Here is a 21,777-nt window from a genome sequence, read left to right on the forward strand (position 1 = left end):
TGAGTTTCTCTCACGTATGTATGTATACATTTCACAAACAGTCTCTCAGTGAATATGACTGAATGATTATAGAGATATCACCACAGTATCAATGGATCTATGAGTGAATAAGTCTCATCATTTATCCTTGACAGCATCTGTCAACATTCTGTAGTGTACATCTAGGTCAAACTTCTTTATGATTGCATCATCATACAAATATACATGATATGGGCAGGTCATAAGTTATTACACCAAATAATACAAATACACATGATACGGGGGGTAGGTCATAAGTTATTACACCAACTAATACAAATATACATGATACAGGGTAGGTCATAAGTTATTACACCAAACACCATTCAATCTTTATATATATATATATATATATATATATATATATATATATATATATATATATATATATAAATATAAATATAAATATTATAAAAGAACAACAAAATTAGTTTTCTTGTGTTTAATATCAACTGTAGAAAAAGCGGCACAATAATTACAGTATAGAAAAGCTTGGGAGTGGTATGACATCTAGACGGGCACATTAATGTAACAAAACATTCGGTTTAAAATACAGTAAATAAATAAAGTGCAGTTCATGTTCAGACTGTTGTAGAGCATGAATCTTATCTAGCGTGGCTATTTTAGACTGTGTATATCTGCCCTCCCTCTCTTGTTCCTGTTGTGCCAAATGCCCTGTTTCTGCCAGGCTTCATTCCATTCAACTACACTGCATGACTGCACGGCCCTGGCAGCACACTGCTGGGTGATGTAACTTATTACTATGGTAAAACATGACCACCTTATGCCACAACAACCCAAAGGCCAACAACACAATGACTGAGTACAATTGAGAGGATGCTACCGCCTAGTGGTTGCTTAGTGCCAATGCCACAAAAAAAATGTCATGGTTGTTCCTGTTGTGCCAAATGCCCTGTTTCTGCCAGGCTTCATTCCATTCAACTACACTGCATGACTGCACGGCCCTGGCAGCACACTGCTGGGTGATGTAACTTATTACTATGGTAAAACATGACCACCTTATGCCACAACAACCCAAAGGCCAACAACACAATTGAGAGGATGCTACCGCCTAGTGGTTGCTTAGTGCCAATGCCACAAAAAAAATGTCATGGTATTTTTTTCTTTAAAACCTTGACAAATGAGTTAGAGAACTCATTGTGATACTGTCATACTGATGATAAATAAAGTATATTAGTTCCATTGATTGAACCGGAACATAATGCTGTGGAATATTTGAAGGAGATTTAAGCGACCTTCCCTCATTAACTATTATTATTACTATTACTATTATTATTATTATTATTATTATTATTATTATTATTATTATTATTATTATTATTATTAAATAAAGTATTTCAGATTAGGGCTGTTAATAGTTAATCGTTAATCGATTAATCGCTGTTAAGAAATTAGTCAATTAAACTTAACTGTTAATAACTAATCGAATTAATCGAAACGTCTCTGCTTTTGCATGTGATGTGACAGACAATTTAATTCATTTAATTCAATTTCTCATACAAAGATGCCATTGCCTGGCCCTGTATCGCAAATGGTCAAATAACTATTTGATTAAGGAATATAATATGCCTTTTGTATCAGCAAAGTGTAGATTTTTATGTTAGACATTGAGGGAAATTAAGATTCTCAATAAAAGAAAACGCTGCTTATCAACTAACCGATCGATAAGCTTATAAAAACTCAACTCAATTAATCAATGAATGCATTAATCGATCATTCACATCCCTAATTCAGATACATGCTGAATACTCCGGTGCAGTAGGTGGCGGTATGTACTTGAAACTTAGACTATACTAGTCTATTCCTAGAGAAAAGTAGAAGAATCCGGAAGGCAAAGTAAACACATTTTTCGATGCAAACAATTAACAGGTTAGTAAATGTTTTTAAAATACTGTTCTATGAAAAAGAAACGTAACTGACTTCGTGAGGTTACCATTAACGTTTTGGCTAACGGCAATGCAGTGTTGGACTGTTGGCAGTTCAACTTCGCACTGACTCGAGTCATACTTGCAGCATGGTAAAGTTACTCTGCATACTTGGTGCTTGTTTTCATGCATTTAAACGTTTTTCCCCACCCTCTCTCTGTCTGTCTGTCTCGGTTATCTATCTCTATCTCCCGCTCATACAGTAGACTCAACAAAGCCAGCACATATAAGAGGTTTTGTTTAATATAGACAGAGATGCAAGGATGGAACTCGCTGTTAAAGGTAAGCTGAATTTCGTGGAAACCGTTCCCCAGGTTCTATGTTCTCCGCTTAAAACAATAAACCTAACCTAACTCTAAGAAGTGGGGAACATAGAACCTTTGATTGATTGAAGTATTTATTAACAGTATGGAGAATTACAGTACAAGCACAACTCAGTACAAGACTGTTAACTGTGGACGACACTATAAACCATTACACTTGTTTACAATAGGGTCCACCATGTTCGATTCATCATAACATTTACTTTAGCCACTTCTATAGCCAAAAACAGGAAATCATCTTGAGGGGTTAAAAAGGGGGGAAAACATATACAGTGAGGGGGGAGGGGTTTCAAAGGGGCCAGTTTCAAATTACAGCGGTCCGTAGGTGCCCTTTGAGAGCAGTTTTGAAGGAGACAAGGGATTCACATGTCTTAATGGCTGTTGGTAGGGTGTTCTACATTTTGGTGACATAGGAGCAAAAGGAATTTAGTCCCTTGTTTGAGCCGAATCTGGGTTGCACATGGTTTGTTGAACTCCCTCTGGTATTGTGGGTGTGGACTTTGTTGACATTAAGGAAGTATTTAGACATGGTACATGGGTATCTTGGTGGTGTAGCGAATCTTGTGGACCAGACCCATTGCAAGATGCTGTACTCTGTCGTCTACCCTAAGCCATTCCAGCCTGTCAAAATGGGCAGGTGTGAGGCCAAGTAGTAGCCTGACCAGTTTGTTTTGGGAAGTCTGGAGCCTTGTTTTAAAGGCCTTTGAGGTGCTGTGGTACCAAGAGGTGCATGCATAGTCGAAGAAAGGGCTCTTGTTAAGGCCTATTCATAGTCTGGATTTTCGGTGGTGAGGTGACCACCGCTCCGGTGGTGAGCTGACCACCGGAGCTGAAATAACGTTGAGTGGTGGTGAGTAAAAACAGAGAGAAGGGCTGGAGCGGTGGCGGTGGTTTGCTCTTCACCGTGGCTCGTGACGTCATGTTGTAGTTCGGTGGTCACCCCACCACCGGAAATCCAGACTATGTATGAGCCTTTAGGGTCAAGGTGTTTTTGTTGACCAGTGAGGAGATCCTGTTCTTTGGTTGACTTTTTTTTATTACATTGGTGGCTATTTTATCACTGGAATGATTTGCCCCCAGGATGGAACCTAGGTAGGTCTACGTCTATAATTCAGGCGGAAATGTCCAATCTGGTTGCATTCATTCATTTAGACCTGAGACCAGATTCTACAAATGTCTTCTAAATCAGGAAAACCTGTTTCTATGTCAGTGGTTTTCAAAGTTTTTCATGTCAAGGACCCAAAAATTATATGTAATTGGCCGCCGACCCCCATCTGAAAATATGTTGTTCCAGGGACCCCCTCAGAAGCAAAGATATGAGTTAAAAACGTTCACTGTGAAAATATATATTCAAAGATTTGCGCCACATTTTCTTTCAAGATTTTTCAAAAATAGCTGATCTACAAGCTTGTAGATCTGCTATTTTTCAATAGCTAAAGTATAACATAATCCTTAAAACACCAACAGGGGTTCCCGTCCTGATTGCATTAAACATAAACAATAAACTCACCAATATTGCAGTTGTAAGGAAAGTTAATTTTTGCTCTTTGTCTGTGTCAAGACCTTTTTTAAAGTAAATTCCCCCACTTAAGTTATGAGCAACTTTCTGTCAATAAACTTTGCAGCCATGTGTGTTTGAGTTTGGAAGCACTCGTTTTAAATCACTCAACGTCCTGCATACGGTCTGTGAAATTTCGAAATAGGTGATACACAAGGATGTTGATTGATTTACTAGTATTACTACAGTGCTTCTAAACTCAGACACAGAAATAAATCATGGCTGCATGGAGTTTATTGAAAGTAAGTAGTCCATAAGACGACAACTGTAATATTTTTTTTTTTAACAAAGTCTTGACAGAAACAAAGAGGATGACCCAAGCTGTCCATAGAGGTGCAATATTGATGTGTTTAAAGCAGTTTTATACAGATAGGACTTTTCTGTTTCATGAATGTGCTTGTCGGTGTCAATTGCTTGCTGCTACTCTACAGTACACACCAAAAGTCTTTGTCGAAAATTTGCAATCTATAAGCTCGTTATGAGCTATATATATAAAACTAATAAATGAAAGCTAATTCTGCTCATCAACAAACTATGAGATTAGAACTATGAGAATGAAAATGATCCAGCATATGCTTTTCTACATCCTATGTTTTTTCAGCAAAGGCCAAGAGGAGGCACCTCGGTGCCGAGGATTGTGGCCGTTTGGGGAGAAGTGCAGAGGGCACCGATGCCCTCACCCGACCCAATAATGTCGCCCAAAACAATCCTCACAGAGGACTCCACCCCAGGACGCCCACAAAGAGGCTGAGACTTGGTAATTGACTTGGATCACATCACAGAAAGCTAAATCTGAATGTTTTATGACATGACTAGCTTCAGCAATTTGGCATAAGCTATTTAGACTATAATCACATCAAACCCATGCCGCCTAGATGTATCTCTGATTAATTAAACCGCATCAAGCACCATTTAATTGGTCTGGCGCACTAGTGTCTAGGTTGTTTTGGTTACTCCCGTCCTGGGATCTAGCTCTGAGCATGTTAAAGATTTCTTCCTGCTTTTCTCTTTTTGTGCTGTCAGTGAGTCCACAGAAAGGAATCACCGAATTCTTTTCTGTGACGAAAGTAATGCGTTCCAACCCACAGCAGCCAAAAGTGGAGGAGGATGATGACGAAGACGACGACGACGTCAGTCTCTTGGCCAATGCCATGCCATTAGTGCAGAAAGAGCAGCAAATAAACTATTTGGAGGGGATAACGGCCGAAATGTGGGACGAGGATCAATTTGATGATGATTATGACGATGATGATATAATTTGGAGCCAAGAAAGTGGCAGCCATGTAGGAGGAGGAGGAGGAGGAGGAGGAGGAGATCTAGAACAAATTGACGTGGAGGCACTCCCTGATCCCTGCTATGGGCTCCTGGGCAGCAGCAGTCATCTGGCGGAGCCCCAGGGCTGCGCAGATGATCTGCCAGTGGAAGTACTGAGGAAGGTTCTGAGCCTCCTCCCCGCCCAGGACCTGTACCGCCACGCCGTTCTGGTCTGCCACCGCTGGAACGACATAATCCAAGACCCCAAGGTCAGTAGATGCTAGTTAGGTTGACTATCATGTTTTTCATCATGGCCTTTTTTTTCATTTCAGATTTTTATTTCTGTAACTCTTTTTTTTTTTTTGGTCATCTGCAAACGGCACACTTCAAAACAATTGGCCCCTTTATTGTCTGTGTACTGTTTGTGGAACCACCACTATGTTATGGAAGTCTGTTGGAGAGCACTTATAAGTAACATAGTTTAATAACATAATGAGACAATTCAGCAACAATTCAGACTTTCAAAGTATTAGAATTTAGTATTCGAATTCAGAGCCAGCATTCAAGCGTTACAATGGAACACCACATACTCACTCAACACAAACCAGTCAGACTTTAGCTTAAATACCTTCATCTTCTCCCTCAGGGAGAGTAGGTGGGTCTTAGCACAGTGTCAACAGTGGGAAGACCCTTCCCTCAGTCCATGTCTGAACCACAGGTCAAATGTCAACAAAGACAGAACACAGCTGCTCATAGTTTCCCATGAGTGATTTGATTTCCTTAAATGTATAACAGCTTAGTGTATTCCAAATTTCCTTGACACAACCCTCAGTCGTGTTGTCTCTGCAGCACGCCGTAGTGCAACTTCTTCCTGTTGGTACTATTGGTGGCAGTCAGTGTTTTAGCCTTTTAAGACCCCCATTAGCCCCATAAACACTGAGGTTAAGATAACTGGTCTGAAACGAGGTTGGAACGAAAGCAATGGAACATCTCTTGTCCAATCAGAGGAAGTGTGAATTGAATTGTAAACGTGTTTTGTGAGCGTCCTAAATACCTTTATGGAGTAGTGGAAGACGAGCGGAGTCTCCGGACCAGCCACCCAGTCATTGAATTATTGGCTTATAAACAAATCTTCATGAATTCAAGGCTTCATGGCGTGTGTAATGGATAGAAAATAAGTTATTTTTTAACTCCCCCCTGAGCTCTGATTTGCTAGTGGGAATCTGTAATGAATGAATGAAGTGTGCAAGTGTTAAAAAAGTTGATTCAGTAATTAAACCTACTAGCCCTAACCCGTTGTGAGATATTGTCTGTCCCCCCCCCCCCTTGTGGCCACAGGGGGTACTGTGCCCTGGGTGCGTTTTGCATTGTGTCCTGGAGGTTAATATCGGAATATATTATTGAATTCAGCTGTTACAATTATATGGAAATATGCAAACATGATCCGCTTGAATTACTTCAGTCTATAATATTCTAATGACAATTAAAAATGTATTTTTTTTTATGTTGTCCAATGTAATGTTGTCCACTAATAAATTCATTATTAATTTATAATTTGTTAAATTGTATACTGTCCGGCAGACACCTTATCTCTGTATTTTAGATTTTTCGTAAATAAATGCCCTACTAAAAATAGCCCAGGCTCTGGACAGGGCCCAAACTAGCCAATTGATCACACATGATCACCCCTATATCTCCATATATGGGGCTGTCCTGTTCTGACAATGTGTTCTGACTTCTGCATAGACTCTATTTTTGGGCATGCCTGACAAAGAACTCCATATATGGGCATAAAAGGGACACAGATATAACTGGGTGGGGCATTCATTTCCAAACTTGCATCGTTCCAAGTAGGCCACTGCTCTAGTTATTTAAATTCACATGCATTTACCAGGTAGTTAACTTTATGAAGTTCTTAAATGCAAATACATTGGACAACATAAAAAAAAAATACATTTTTAATTGTCATTAGAATATTATAGACTGAAGTAATTCAAGCGGATCATGTTTGCATATTTCCATATAATTGTAACAGCTGAATTCAATAATATATTCCGATATTAACCTCCAGGACACATTCCCTGAAGGTGGAGAATGCATGTGGCCCCCGGTCTGCCAGTTGCCCTTGTATGGCCCTACATAGAAAAGTGTGAAAACCCTTAATGTGTTGTCGTATGTCTTGTCTTGTCGTGTGCAGTTTGCTCCCCTGAAGAAGCAGTACTACCGGTACCTTATGGGAGAGAAAAATACAATGTCCACCGTCAGGAGAATCCTTGAAGAGAGTGGCGTACTTCTAGAATTGAATGAGAGACGACAGACTCAGTGTGTGTGTCAACTAGTCAGGTAATTCTCTATTGTCTTGTAAGTGGAGACACACTAGTTTGGAGTCAAGAAGTCTTGCAAATGTTCACAGCAAAATCTTGTGTTATTTAACCCTTGCGTGTTACAATGTAGCCAACTTTGTGGCTACATGTTGGCTTCACCCCCCCGAGCCATATAGCTGAGAAAGTTGCGCCATTGAGGGGTCTGTTCATGCAGCCCTGTAGTGTGACAAGCTGGAGTTTGAAATACATTGTTTTCAACAAGGGCGGCGCAAATGAGAGCAATTTCAGGCATGTGTGCAACATGACAATAGTTTTAAAGTATTGCACAGTGACAACTAAAGTCTCAGTAATGTTTATGTTGTACTATTACTAAAAAACGATCTAAAATAAAGGAATTTAAGATAATTAAAGCTTGGCTGTTTGACTGAGTACAGTGCATTCTGCCAACTTCCGGTCCAGGACTTGTCACTCTTCGCCTAGCACTTCGACAGTAGAAGTCTACAGTATGTAGAAGAGCCGCCATTGGACGGGCCCTATGAAGTGAACGGAGTTGTCGTATTTCAATGGCTCTGCACCCCCCCAATTGTCAGTCTGACATCAGCCACCATTGCCTTGGTGCATTGCTCTCAGACACATGCTGATACAGTGAAAGGAAAACAGCAGAGTGAACAGTATTGGACATGTATAAAAGTCTGGTGTTCTCTTAACCCATTTTGGACGGGAACCCCTTTTGATGTTAGCATTATGTTATGCTTTAGCTGTTGAAAAATAGCAGATCTACAAGCTCATAGCGCGCCACCGAGTGGCGCGCTATGAGCTTGTAGGTCTGCTATTTTTGAAAAATCAAAGAATGACTGACATAGAAACAGCTTTTTCAGAAAACTGTCAGGATGTAGAAGACATTTTTAGAATCTGATCTCAGGTCAAAATGGGTTAATGTATACAAATAAAACGGTCAGTTCAATAGTGGGAGTAATGCCTAGATCTCAAACACCGTCCTAGATATCAGTTAACAATAGTATTTCCATTTCCAACCCCTTTTAATAAGTTATTAATTTTCATGTTTGTTTGAATGTATGCACTCATCAGCTTGATGGCTCAACATATGCCTGGTGAGAGGGTGAGGCCTGAAGACGTTCAGCAGTGTGTTAAGAGACATCGTCTGTTTCCCCAAGCTGAGGCCTGCATCACCTCCAGATTTCCAGAAATCCCACAAAATGTGAGCATTGCATTGTTGAAGCTAATTTGTCGTCGCACAACCGTTTCGCTCCACAAAATTCACGTATTTTCAGTCAAAATGGGCAACAAAGTATACATTTTGCCTTCCGTCTTTCCCTCACATACTGTATACATGGTTTTAAATGTTAACTTAAATGTTTCTTTTCAATGTGTAGGGCCCTAATAGGACTTATGCAGCAATGGCTTTGATTTTGTTGCTGAGTGAAACGGTGAAGGACGTGCAGGCGCTCGTGTCTCACCTCCAGGGCACCATGACTCGCAGTGCCATAACTGAGTTCCTGAGTGAGATAGCCACATTTCTGCTGGCCCTGGATAGGAACAATATCTGGATCAGTAACAGGTGAGAGACATGGTATACAGTGTACTGTACATCTTAGCGATGGTACGATTCTTATTTTTAAGGCAGTGGTTCCCAAACGTTTTCACGTCAAGGACCCCCAAATTGACACTAATTTGCACGTGGACCCCCATTTCAAATGATATGCCAGGGTCCCCATAAGAGAATTCTTTACGGCTCTAGCAGTGATTCTCAACCATTTTAATTTGAAGGACCACCATTAATGACCCCAATTTGTATTGTAAAATCAATGTTAATTTAACTCTGACGCCAGGGCTCCACCGGACGCGTTGCGTCTCCGTCGCGTGCGTCAAAAAACGCACCGGTTCAATTTTAATGCACGCGTTGCGTCTCCGTCAACGCAACGCAACGCGGGCAGTGGAGCCACCCTTCATTGATTAAAAAGGGAACATTCCCTGACGGTGACGGAGACGCGACGCTGATGCGACGCTGACGCGCCCCGGTGGAGCCCGGCCGTGAGGGTGTACAAATGTACACCCTCAGAGTTACAGACCCACAATGGCCCATTTGGTTCCAAACTATCATTTAGCCCTCAAGGACCCCTGGGGGTCAACGGAGTCGGAGTTTCACGATTATCATGCGTAAATGTGTATTCGACAATGTTATGGGTATATAAAATTGTAGAGGTTTTATTATATTTTCCTCACAACATGTATTTGTGAATGAATAATATCAATGATTAGTAAAAAATAAACAAAATATGACTGTTTCTCTTTGGATAATACTTGTTACATCTTTAAACATCTATGTAAGCTGTAAGTTTTAGTTTTTCTCTGCTTGGTTTTTGGACCCGAGCAGAGAATTGCTTTTATTTAATTCTTTACACGGTTATAGTGATCCTCTGTGGTTAATTAATTGTGAGATTTTAAATCGTGGTCAATAGCAATAGCCTCCCTAATGATAAATAAATGAATTCAGGTTTATTTAGAATAATACTTTTTCATATCTCCCCCTTACACTCTCCCATGTCTACTCCAGGTTGCACTACAATATTTATTATGTACTTCACCTGATGGAGAATGCACCCACTCCAATCTACATCAATCACAGCGGGTAAGGTTGCAAAGACATTGATATACAGGGCTTTTGTTAATTCCTTGGATTTGAAAGGTTTATGGATTGCACAACAACCTTTGCACAAAAAAAACAAACACATTTTAATAAAAGGTTTTTTGCTTGTGTTCCATATTGTTTCCTGCCATTAAGGCCCCAGGTTCCCATGACCCATGAGCAGCATCAGATCCTAAGCCATGACATCAGGAACGACCAAGTGGTCAAGATCATGGCCTTTGCAGGTACAGGCACCATTCACCAGTAGGAGCACGTTAATATGTCTCCTAATGTGATGCCATGTGTTATACTTTCATGAACAATGTCAGTTTGAACAAAGTTACATGTTGCATCTACATACAATCCCTCTGTATATGAGTCATTAAAGACTTTTACTCATAAAACTGTGATAGCAGTCCTATCAATGCTTTTAATCGAGTAAGAGTTATGCATGAACGACGAACGTAGTGGTAAAGTGTCACGACATGACATGACAGGACAGTATTGATGTGTTTTAGGTACTGGGAAGACGACCACCCTGGTGAGGTATGCCGAACAAAGGCCACACCTGAAATTCCTCTACGTGGCCTTCAACAAGTCTGTGGCCACTCAGGCACAAAGTCGTTTCCCCAGCAACGTGATCTGCAAGACCATCCACTCCATGGCCTTCGGTGCCGTGGGCAAAATGCAAGTCCCCAGTCCCATCCCTTTCCTTATTGCATCTATCGTTCTCTATAAAGTCTTCATATCAATGCACGCTTGTGTTACTAAAAAAAACCTGGTGTTGTTGTTCATGCGTTTATTAATCCTCAGAGTTTGCTTGCAGATTTCCTGGTATTCATGTAGAACTTGTAGCAATAACAATACATTTGAGTGCCTATAATATTTAGGTTTCTTAGTTAATAGTTTGGTGTGAACCAGCCCTGCCTCTTCACAGTTAATGCTTTGGCAATGCACAGGGGCGAAAAAGACCCGCTCAACCAATCCTTCCAAAATATCCCAAAACAATACTACTTTAAATGTAAGGTAGGCATACAGCAAAGAAGCAGTGCGGTTTTCCATGCAGACATTTTGTTTTCTTTTTTTCTTTTGTTTAATTTTATTTTTGTGGCTTTAGCCTTTATTTTATTTTTTATGGAGGGACAGATAGTAGGGCCTAGGCTGACAGGAAATTGGGGAGAGAGATAGGGGGGGTGACATGCAGTAAAGGCCATCGGGATTCGCACCCGCGGCACACTGCCAGACTCGATTACCAGCCAAGGCAGCCCAGACATTTTCAGTACTATAAGGATCTTGCTTTTATGTGTACGAGATTAGTAATACATAAATGAATGCAAATTTCTCCCCAAGCAGTCCCCTGCCTCGTCGAATGTTATAGTCACGCGCCTCCTATGGCAATGCAGTTGGCGTGGAATTTGTGATAACCATTGCATACTGTGGTGGTAACGTCACTCCAAGAAAGCAGCACACTCACGCGTTGTCTTTGACTCCTTATCTCAAGACTTGTCTTGCAGTATTATACAGAACACTTGTGGATCTCACAAACATGGCTACATTTCTATCTCCCGGCAGAGCTGTAAGGAAACCCCTTTAAACCCACAAACCTAGAAAGTCATGGGCCACAGCTCCATCTACAGGCATGATAATATCCAATTCATAACACATTCATAGAATACATGCATAATGCATTTCTGTACCATGCTAGTTGCAAATGAATGTAATGGAGCTGTATCACATTGTTAACAAGATACAGACCATGACTGCCATAAATGATAACTACGCCATCTATATTGAGCCACACAGCTGTTGCTGTCGTCCCTTCGAGTCAAAATAATTAAAACTTGTACTAACCACACAAATGAGACATGCAAGGGTATTTTCTATTAAAAAACACTTATTCGATTCCTAGTGAACAAAATATGTTCTGCCCCCCTGAACATCTTAAGTCCACTGGATGAAAAGTTGTCTTCCTGCAGCTAGTCATGTTGATGTTGTCTCTGCCTCCCTACACCAGATACCAGAAGAAGCTGGGCTCTGACCTGAAGGCGTTGACCACAAGCCGTGTTCTGCCTGAAGGCCGTGCTGGATTCATCAATGGCAAGGTTGTCACGCAGACTCTCAATAATTACATGGCCTCAGCGGACAGATTCATCAACACCAGCCATGTCCCTCCCACCTGCAAAAACAACAAGGGAGTCCAAGTAGAACTGGCCAACGAGAAATTGAGGGTGCTTACACAGACACACAAAAACATTCACAAATGTATACATTACTCCCACAACACACCCCCACATAGCACATTGCAAACTACTTCCACAACACCCCCACATAGCACATTGCCAAACGTTTGACATACTGACAGTGGTGGTAAATAGATGACACTGGTTGTCATGCTTGTGAATTTCTTTGAAATTTCAGGGCTATGTGAAAGATGCGCAGAATATCTGGGACAAAATGAGAAATCCTAATGAACGGAGTCAAGCGGGCTATAGAATGACTCACGACGGTAAGTCAGCAGCAATTACAAGCTTTGTTCATCGCTAAGCGGGATAAAGATTTATTAAAGATGAAAGAAAGGTTTGACGGTTTCAACAGGACTGTCTTTTCACCAGGTTATCTGAAGCTGTGGCAGCTGCAAAATCCATGTCTCTCCCAGTACATGTCCATCGATGTCATCTTCATAGACGAGGCGCAGGACTGCACTCCAGGTATTATCGCTGTACTAACGCACACACTGCTCTGGCTCTGTCTATATTTGGTACATTACATTGCTGCTTCATACCTCCCGCCTTTTCATCCTTTCTGCCTTTCTTATTTAATTTCCTTCCCAGCCATCCTGGACATCATGCTGTCTCCGCCCTGTGGGAAGATACTGGTCGGAGACCCCCACCAGCAGATCTACACCTTCAGGGGGGCGGTCAATGCACTGCACATGGTGGAACACACTCACATCTACTACCTGACACAGGTGCTCACTCTCTCTCTCTCTCTCTCTCTCTCACACACACACACACACACACACACACACACACACACACACACACACACAGGACGGTGAAACTGTACTGTAATGAATCTAATTTGCTAATCCCTCTTTCCAGAGTTTTAGGTTTGGTGCTGAAATCGCCTACGTTGCCGCTACCATTCTCAGAGTGTGCAAGGGAATCAAGAAGAAGATTCTAGTGGGAGGAAACCAGCCGGGTACTACTTGGTTTTTTTTGTCATCAAAGTTTTTTTTAATGATTTTACAATAAAGCATACAAAATACACATGACTTGAAAAAAAAACTAGCAGTCAAAAAAGAAAAACAACACCCCTCCACATTCTGTTGTTGACAATAGTGATTATATCCGTAATGTATTACCAATTACAAATTGTTAATGCAACCATGGGTACTACTTGTTGAAATTTTTTGTGTTTGTAGTTTAGTGTTGAAAACAGCGACGCATTGTAACTGTTTTCTATGTATGTGCCTGTGTGTGTTTGTTCCTCCCTGTATGTTACCTTGTCCACCCACAGGTACGTTTTGTGACGAGAGCACATACCCATTTGCTGCGATGAATGGATCAGAGGGCGTGTCTGTGCAGGGGAAGACTGCTATTTTGTGCCGTACGAACACCTGCGTGTTCAGTGAAGCCGTGAAACTCACCGATGCCAACCCCAGCTGCAGGATTCACTTTGTTGGAGTAAGACTCCATAAGACTTGTTGGGGTGGGAGTATTTGACCTGTGTGTGAAATGTAAAAGTGATCTCGCAGTTGTAAGTTGATCTGGATAAGTGCGTCAGCTAAATGCCTTGATTGTAATGTGCTAATTGTCATTGCTTATCTCCCAGGGAAGCATGGCGGATAGCCTGAAAAAGATTCTGGATATATGGACACTAATGAAGTCAGGCGGCAATAGATGTGAGGCAGGCACACTCACTCACATTATCATTTTGCTTCATCTTTAGCATCAAATTAATGGTTTGTGGAATTTATATTCCCCTTTATTCCTTTCCTCATTCTAAAGCCATTAGCGACTCCTTCATCCGCAACTTCCACAATCCAAAAATGGGGGGTTTCAACGGCCTGAAAAGATATGCAGAACAGGCGGAGGACCTGGAGTTAGCGGCCAAAGTGGCCGTGGTGGAAAAGTACACTGTCCGCATCCCCGAACTGGTGGAACGCCTCAACAATTGTTTTGAGAGCCAAATGAGCTATGCAGGTATGCATGCATGTGCACAGAGGAAGCATAGCATACACATACTCCCACAGTGCAATTTTGATTTAGTTTAGTCATAGTATTTTGAATAAAATGTCATTTAGCTGTAGTCATATTTTAGTCATCTGAAATGTTTTAAATTTTTGTCTAGTTTTAGATTTTAGTCAACTAAATCTACAGTTTTATTTTGTCTGCGAAGATGGCCAATCTACAAGCTCATAACGTTGTGAGCTTGTAGATTCCCTCTGTTAGGGAGTCCCTCCCTAACATTTTAGTCTAGTAATTTGTTGACAAAATTGTCAATATATTTAGTCTTGGTTTTAGTCATCATAGCTATGTTTTTATTTCGTTTTCGTCAGTGAAAGAAAGTACTCCATGAACATTTTTCATCATAGTTTTAGTCGACACTGCCACAGTGTGTACAGTGTACACAGCAGTGCACACTCTTAAACACTCCCTCACTGGCACATCACATTTATTTTGTTGTAGACTTCATCCTGGGAACAGTCCACAAGGCCAAAGGTCTGGAGTTTGACACTGTGATCATCACTGATGACTTCGCCAAGGTTCCCTGTGAGAGACACAACCTTGGACGCTGGGCCGGCATCTCATGGAGTGTGTATTATGTCAATGTTTGTGTGTGTCCGTACTGTATGTCTGTGATTCTGTGTTTTTGTAAGTTTAGTTGACGGTGATGGTTGTACAATCTAGTCAAAATGATGCAGTTTCCAGTCCTTCCAACTCCATCATCTTTACTCTTTTTGTTCTGTTTGTTCCTCCGTAGGTAGGATTGCAGTAGATGAGTGGAACCTACTGTATGTGGCGGTGACCCGTGCCAAGACTAACCTGATTGTCAGCAATAGCGTCGGTCATATCCTCACTCAGGCTGGGGTAATAATAATAATAATAATAATAATAAACTTTATTTATAGAGCACCTTTCATGACACGAGTGCAGCATAAAGTGCTTTACAGGAAAAAAATACAAAAAACTAAGCATATCAGACAACATCAAGTGCTAAAAACATCAAACATTAAAACAGCAAGGTCAGTGGGCAGGCGTCCAACACAGACCCCCACCCACATTTTTTTTGGTTTTTCATGGCTTCGACCCTTGCATTTGTTTTCTGTTTCATTCCACCACATTATCGCCATCAGGACTAAAAATTACATTTTTTCCGCCTTTTATACAGTGCGTGTATACTGTATATATTATAGATAACATTTGTTTTTGCCCTACATTGAATTTAGATGTCACCAGATGTATCGTTGGGAAGAGATCAGATCTCAGATTGTCTAACTCAGGGTTGCCCACACTTTTTTTTTAAGTGAGAGCCACTTTCAAAATGATCGCCCATTGCTGAAATTTGGTTTAAAAATGTACCTGAGGAATAGTGACACTAGCGTTACAGTAAAACAAGTGTGTTTATATAATAACTTTGTAATGCTACTTGGGCGGCAGTGGCTCAGGGGGCGGCAGTGGCTCAGGGGTAGAGTGGCTGCATGGTAACCGCAAGGTTGCCAGTTCGAACCCGGGCTCCCCCAGAGATGGTGTCGAAGTGTCCTTTAGCGAGACTCTGAACCCCTAATTGGTTGGTGCCTTGCATGGTTTCCGCCGCCATCGGTCTATGAATGGGTGAATGTAATGCACAATCTTGGATAAAGGCGCTATATAAATGCACCATTTACCATTTACTGACGTTTGTGCACAAGAATCTTGAAAACAAAGTATTGCATTGTGAGTTCAAGCTAACAAGTAATTTATTAATTGACTGACTGACCTCCAACGTTCGACTGAATCTAGCGATGCAAGGGGTTAACCGGTTAACCCCGCATCCCTAGTTGAAAGGGAGGTTGCGACACCGTGACACTATAGTGATGTCACTGACGTGTGTGCTTCATCAACACCCACTGAGGATTCCGTGCTTGGAACAATGCTGTAGTGTTTTTAACTGTTGGTCGCCTGATGGTTACGTTACGTCCCCATTCTTCTTGTTCTTGTTGAATCTCAGCACACCGAAACAAATTCCAAATCAACTGTACATCAACCCAATTGATTATGTATTGTATTTGTATGTATATTCTTCATTAACAACATAAGAAGGGAGTGTCATAACTCGATAGTGCTGGGCTAAATTGTGACATAAACCATTCCAATCACACCTACAACTCTACAGTCTCCACTCTCCACTGTGCCCCATCATCTACCTGACATGCCTTTGCCTACCTTGTTTTCTCCAGGAGTACTCCCTCAGGTCAGAAATGATCAGCTCCGTGGCGCAAGAGGGCCAGCCTCCACCCTGCTCTGTCCGACAATGTGGAAACTCTATCATGGCCGATTCAGCTTTTGCCACGTGCAAACGGCCAATGAGATATGTAAGCACGCAGACGCATGCACAGTTGCACACAGACGCATGCCTTCCGTGTATCTTATATGTAGGGTGGGGTATCGTTTGTTTTTTTTTTAGTTTGTTTTCCATTTCAGGTTAAAAACAAAAAATACAGCAGATCAAAAACATGGCGGACTAGTAAGCAACAGCTGCGCCAAACAAATTAACGACGACTGTTTTACAATTTCATAGGTGTCCAGAGCCAATGACATGCCAATGTGCAAGCATGATGGTGCCGTGATTAGTCTGACCCGACTCGTGCATAAAACTATCCCTAACCACACACACACAATAAACCGATCCCTAACAGCACACACGCAATAAAACTATCCCTAACCACACACGCAATAAAACTATCCCTAACCGCACACACGCAATAAAACTATCCCTAACCGCACACACGCAATAAAACTATCCCTAACCGCACACACGCAATAAAACTATCCCTAACCACACACGCAATAAAACTATCCCTAACCACACACACACACACACACAAAGATATCTTTGGGGCTTTTATGCCTTTATTGATTGAGAGAAACTGGGAAAGAAAGACGGGGAGTGACACGCAGCGAAGGCTGTCGGGCTCGGGAATCGACTGCGACTCGCTGTCGGGGCTTATATGTGGAATGCGCCTTCACTATCTTCATTATGCCAATGGCTGAGTGCAAGTTCAGATCGATTGGTAAACCCACTGCGCAGGAAAGTAAATCTAAATCTGATGTAATTATGAATTGAATTTCCCCACTCTGTCATTAGCACTATTACGTACTCTGGATTAAGAGCGTAATAGGGCAGTGTTTCCCCTACCATTGTATAGAGGGTATGCGCGTGACATCATCATCAAACAGGGAAGTTATGCAGGAATGCCTACTGAGTGGCAAAAACTACTTTCTGGCCTTGACAGCCCATACATGCAAACAGAAAAGTCCTATCTGATTGCATTAAACAATGTTAAACTCACTTTGCATGTTACTTTGCCACTCGATTTGCCACTCGATGTGCCATTCACTTTAAGCATGCGCATACCCTCTATTGGGGCTACACCTGTTTTTACTAGTTCTGCTACTAGATGCCTTGGTGGATGGTTTCATGACACGTTTTGGAATTATGTTTTTCTGGTTGAGAAACACCACTTTTAAAGGTCAAAAACTAAATGTCACACAGATGCGAGACAACAATGTTAAGTCTTGTTTTTCCTCCAGATGGACATTGTGGAAGCTGGGGGCCCACTGTGTGAGAGGTGTGTGTGGCAACGCATAGGCCCCACGGCATTCCTGCAGTCGGAGCGGATATTCGAACAGCCCAAGACAGAAGAGGATCCAGCGCTGCCGCCCGTCTATGCAAGGATCTATAATATGCAATAGATGCACACACTCTCATACTAATGCTGCATATGTCCCAGTTTGGCCCTAAACATTACCTGTATATATTCCATTGTTGGTGTGCTGTAAATATGTTTGGACTTTTAAAGGTATAATGTGTATTTCTACTGTCTACTGGCATAAAATAACCTGGGATTATTTACAGGAAATATTTAGAAATAGGCTTTTTCTATTTTAATTTTATTTTTGTAAGATCATGTTTGTTTGTATATATTGGATAGACTGGAAGGGGCAGAGTGGAGAGACATGCAAGACAAGACCGGCTGTATTTTGAACCCATGTCATTTTTGGGCTAGAAGGACTTAATTTAGGTTTTATGTAAACCGTCACAGACTGAATTGTTTCTTTATGATTTCCTGCAGATATTTCCCGGTTGCTCTATGGTGGTAATAATAACACGGTAGACAATACGTCCGTGTTTGTAAGTGGACATTCATCCACTTGATTTGTACATTTACTAGAATTTCGCCGCCCTTCGGGCGGCGAATCCTAGTTCCGTGGGCAGCGCAATGGGAAGAAGGAAATAGCGGGATTTGACAGACTCCACTCCAGTATTGTGCCCTTGACATGTAGTAACGGATGGGTATTATTATTATTTGTTGTATTTTCACATCAAAGGAAATTAATGTAAATGAAAATAAGCAGACATGAAACTGCTGTTTACTGTTTTTGTTTGCTTACAATAAATTACTGTTTTTGGAAACCAAAAGCTGTAGAGAATGGAGCAGAACATACTGTAGTATATTTTTTGGGGGACCTTGACTGCATTATAGTAGGGCTACATTATTTTGGATTGCGGATTGCAGTGACCCCACATTGTTTGTTCGGGAACAATATTTGTAGTTACAATGAGGGCTACATGAGCCGAAGGGAGAGAAACACTTCGCCTCTCTCCAGTCCGTGCATATGGTGCTGGTACGGATCGCATCGCTGACTGACATAAACACACCGTTACAATTCAGAGGCACTTCAATAAGAAAACTCAACTAATAACGCTTGTGTGTGTTAATCTGCCCGATGCTGACGTTAGTATATAATGTTTAGATTGTTTTCCTGGCTGAATAACAACGGATCGCATCGCTGACTGACATAAACACTCCAATTCAGAGTCACCCCGCACGCACACACACACAGAATCCATGCGCCTCGGTGCGTCGCAGTTGTCATGTTTCCATGAATTAAACGGGTCGCGCAATTGTCGTGTTTACATTAATGAAACTGGTGGTGCAATTGTCGTGTTTGCATGAATTAAACGGTGTATTTATGTAATCGCGCCGCTGTCCATCCAAGTCCGAATCAGTGTGTGTGTGTCTGTGTGGGACTGTGTGTGTTGTGGAAGACGGGGAACAATGTTGCCAGGGTCGTGAATTGTAAGCGAGTTGTAGTGTGTGTAAGTAGCGTGGTGAAAGGCTTTGTTTCTGGGTCTGTTTGCTTGTTTCTGGGCCTGTTTTGATAGACCTGGCAACAGTGGCCCGTGTGTGTGTGTGTGTGTGTAGTGTTGTGTTCGTGTTGTTCTTCTAATGTGTGTGTGTGTAGCGTGTAACTTCCGGTGTTGCAGAAACATAAAAGCTCTCGTGGGTCACGTGGTTGGCTTTGAGCAAATGGGAGAGGGGATGTAGTGTTGCCAGGTCCGCGTATTGTAAGCGAGTGGTAGTGTGTGTAAGTAGCGTGTTGAATGGCATTGTTTCTGTGCTTGTTGTCATAGACGTGGCAACAAATTAGGCGGGGGTGTCGGTGCTTGTGGCGTGTTTGTGTTTATTATTGATATTGATGTTGTTTGTGAGTCTGGACGGGAGCCGGCTGTAGTGGCAGTGCGATGACAATTTTTACGCGGATGGTGTTCAGTGTGGGCGTGCTGCGCGACATGAGGAGATAGCCGTGGATCGACGCGGAGGGTAAGTCTGTGACGTGTTAGTGTGTTTAGTGGGTTATTGCAGTGTGTGTTGCAGTGTGTCAGACACTCTTGGAGTGACGTAGTAGCTGGTGGCTTTTGTTCCTGGGTTGGGAACAGCGTTTTGGGCACACCTTTTCAATTGTATAATAGATACCTGTGTTCATGGTGCCTTTATTCACACCATTGACAATTGCTCCAATGGAGTATGTCAGTCATTTGTTTTTATTTGCACTAAATCTGAGTGAAAGCAGTCTTTGTTTTATTTAATTTTTGTCAAAGAAAAACAATCCAGGCAAATATCTTAACATACATTTTAAGCCACTGACACGTGTGCATCTAACCACTTAAACCCTATATTCCTAGTGGACCAGGGTCCCTCAAGGCACTTGAGCTTGTAGATCAAATATCTTTGCTGAATGTTCGCAGTACAGTATACTAGGGTTCATGTAGTTAAGAGCTCAAACCGACAAGTAGTCAAATTGCTTTTGATTGAATACTTTATTAGTCAAAGATGTAAAAGGGTGACACACAACAGTCCTGGTACCTTGTTTCCATTATGGGCTACTACACTTGACAGCCAGAAGTGCAACCTGCTGTGGGAATCGACTGACCATGCTTTTGTTGGAACTTAGCACTGATTAAATGGGTAAATGTGCAGTTTGGAGAAGATGCAAGTAGACAAAATGCACCCCATATCCCACATAGGGTTGGGATTCGGAACCGGGTCCATTTCAGACCCGGTTCCGACATTGCGGATCCGGAGCTGGTTCCATTGTTTTTGAGTGGTGTAAACCACTCCTACAACTGGCTTTGTTAGTCTGTGCAGAAAAAATGAGCATGGTTGCTATGTTCACCCTGTTCACCCGGGTGTGATTTCATTACGTCAGACATGATTTCATTACGTCAGACAGGCTATATTACACCACTCAGTTCACACGGGTGTGATTTTTATTTTATTAACGGTTCCCCAAACGGATCTCATCAGTCGTCATTTAGCGCCGCTGTGTCTGTGCATGCATGCAAGCAGAGCCAAGTTACTGGGGTGACGTCACCCCACTTACATGAGTGAGTGGGGTCGGGGAGGAATCGTAGTAGGTTAGCGAGCTAACCATTTTCTTAAGCCTAATGTATACTTTGTGACCGTGCTGAAAATCAGTTATTTTTGGCGAGTGTTACTGACAGACATTCTCTCCTACTGTGTATCCTGATTTATATGGAAGAGGTTCCGTTATGCCCTAGTCAAAAGAGATGACACGTTTCTAGTTGTGGCCACAGAATCCTTATGTGGCCTCTAGAACTGTGAGGTTTGCTCACCACAAGATATGCACACATCTTGTAAATTGTGGCCACAAGGTATCTGACTGGTACCAGTCATTTCAACAAGGTATCTGACTGGTACCAGTCATTTCAACAAGGTATCTGACTGGTACCAGTCATTTCAACAAGGTATCTGACTGGTACCAGCCATTTCAACAAGGTATCTGACTGGTACCAGCCATTTCAACAAGGTATCTGACTGGTACCAGTCATTTCAACAAGGTATCTGACTGGTACCAGTCATTTCAACAAGGTATCTGACTGGTACCAGTCATTTCAACAAGGTATCTGACTGATACCAGTCATTTCAACAAGGTATCTGACTGGTACCAGTCATTTCAACAAGGTATCTGACTGGTACCAGTCATTTCCATATGTTTTACCAGCGAAACGGGGAGGGGGCTCTAGAGCTGCCTACCCCTGGTTTACATGTAGAACACAGGGCAGTGAGTTGTGCTGCTACTGTATGTTGATGACTGATGCACCACACACTGATACACATTATTTGTTCCCAGTTGCC

At 41.9% G+C, this 21,777-nt stretch overlaps 1 protein-coding gene across 2 annotated transcripts; it reads left to right on the forward strand.

The window, feature by feature from the left end:
* Nucleotides 1-1,787: 1,787 nt before the first annotated feature.
* fbxo18 (F-box DNA helicase 1) lies at nt 1,788-18,770 on the forward strand. Of its 2 annotated transcripts, none has more exons than XM_079494892.1 (22): nt 1,788-1,908; nt 2,168-2,246; nt 4,447-4,602; nt 4,869-5,368; nt 7,297-7,442; nt 8,513-8,642; nt 8,818-9,002; nt 9,999-10,073; nt 10,227-10,315; nt 10,589-10,757; nt 12,085-12,298; nt 12,489-12,576; nt 12,683-12,778; nt 12,902-13,038; nt 13,172-13,271; nt 13,590-13,756; nt 13,905-13,974; nt 14,081-14,275; nt 14,762-14,887; nt 15,057-15,163; nt 16,513-16,647; nt 17,867-18,770. In XM_079494892.1, the coding sequence occupies exons 2-22, from the start codon at nt 2,228-2,230 to the stop codon at nt 18,026-18,028; spliced, it is 3,066 nt and encodes a 1,021-aa protein (XP_079351018.1). In that variant the 5' UTR covers nt 1,788-1,908; nt 2,168-2,227; the 3' UTR covers nt 18,029-18,770. The 2 variants fall into 2 exon arrangements, with proteins under 2 accessions (XP_079351018.1, XP_079351019.1); XM_079494893.1 differs by lacking the exon at nt 1,788-1,908 and adding an exon at nt 1,919-2,056.
* Nucleotides 18,771-21,777: the final 3,007 nt, after the last annotated feature.

Source organism: Electrona antarctica (genome assembly GCF_951216825.1).
Source record: "Electrona antarctica genome assembly, chromosome: 23".
In the NCBI taxonomy this organism is placed as follows: domain Eukaryota; kingdom Metazoa; phylum Chordata; class Actinopteri; order Myctophiformes; family Myctophidae; genus Electrona; species Electrona antarctica.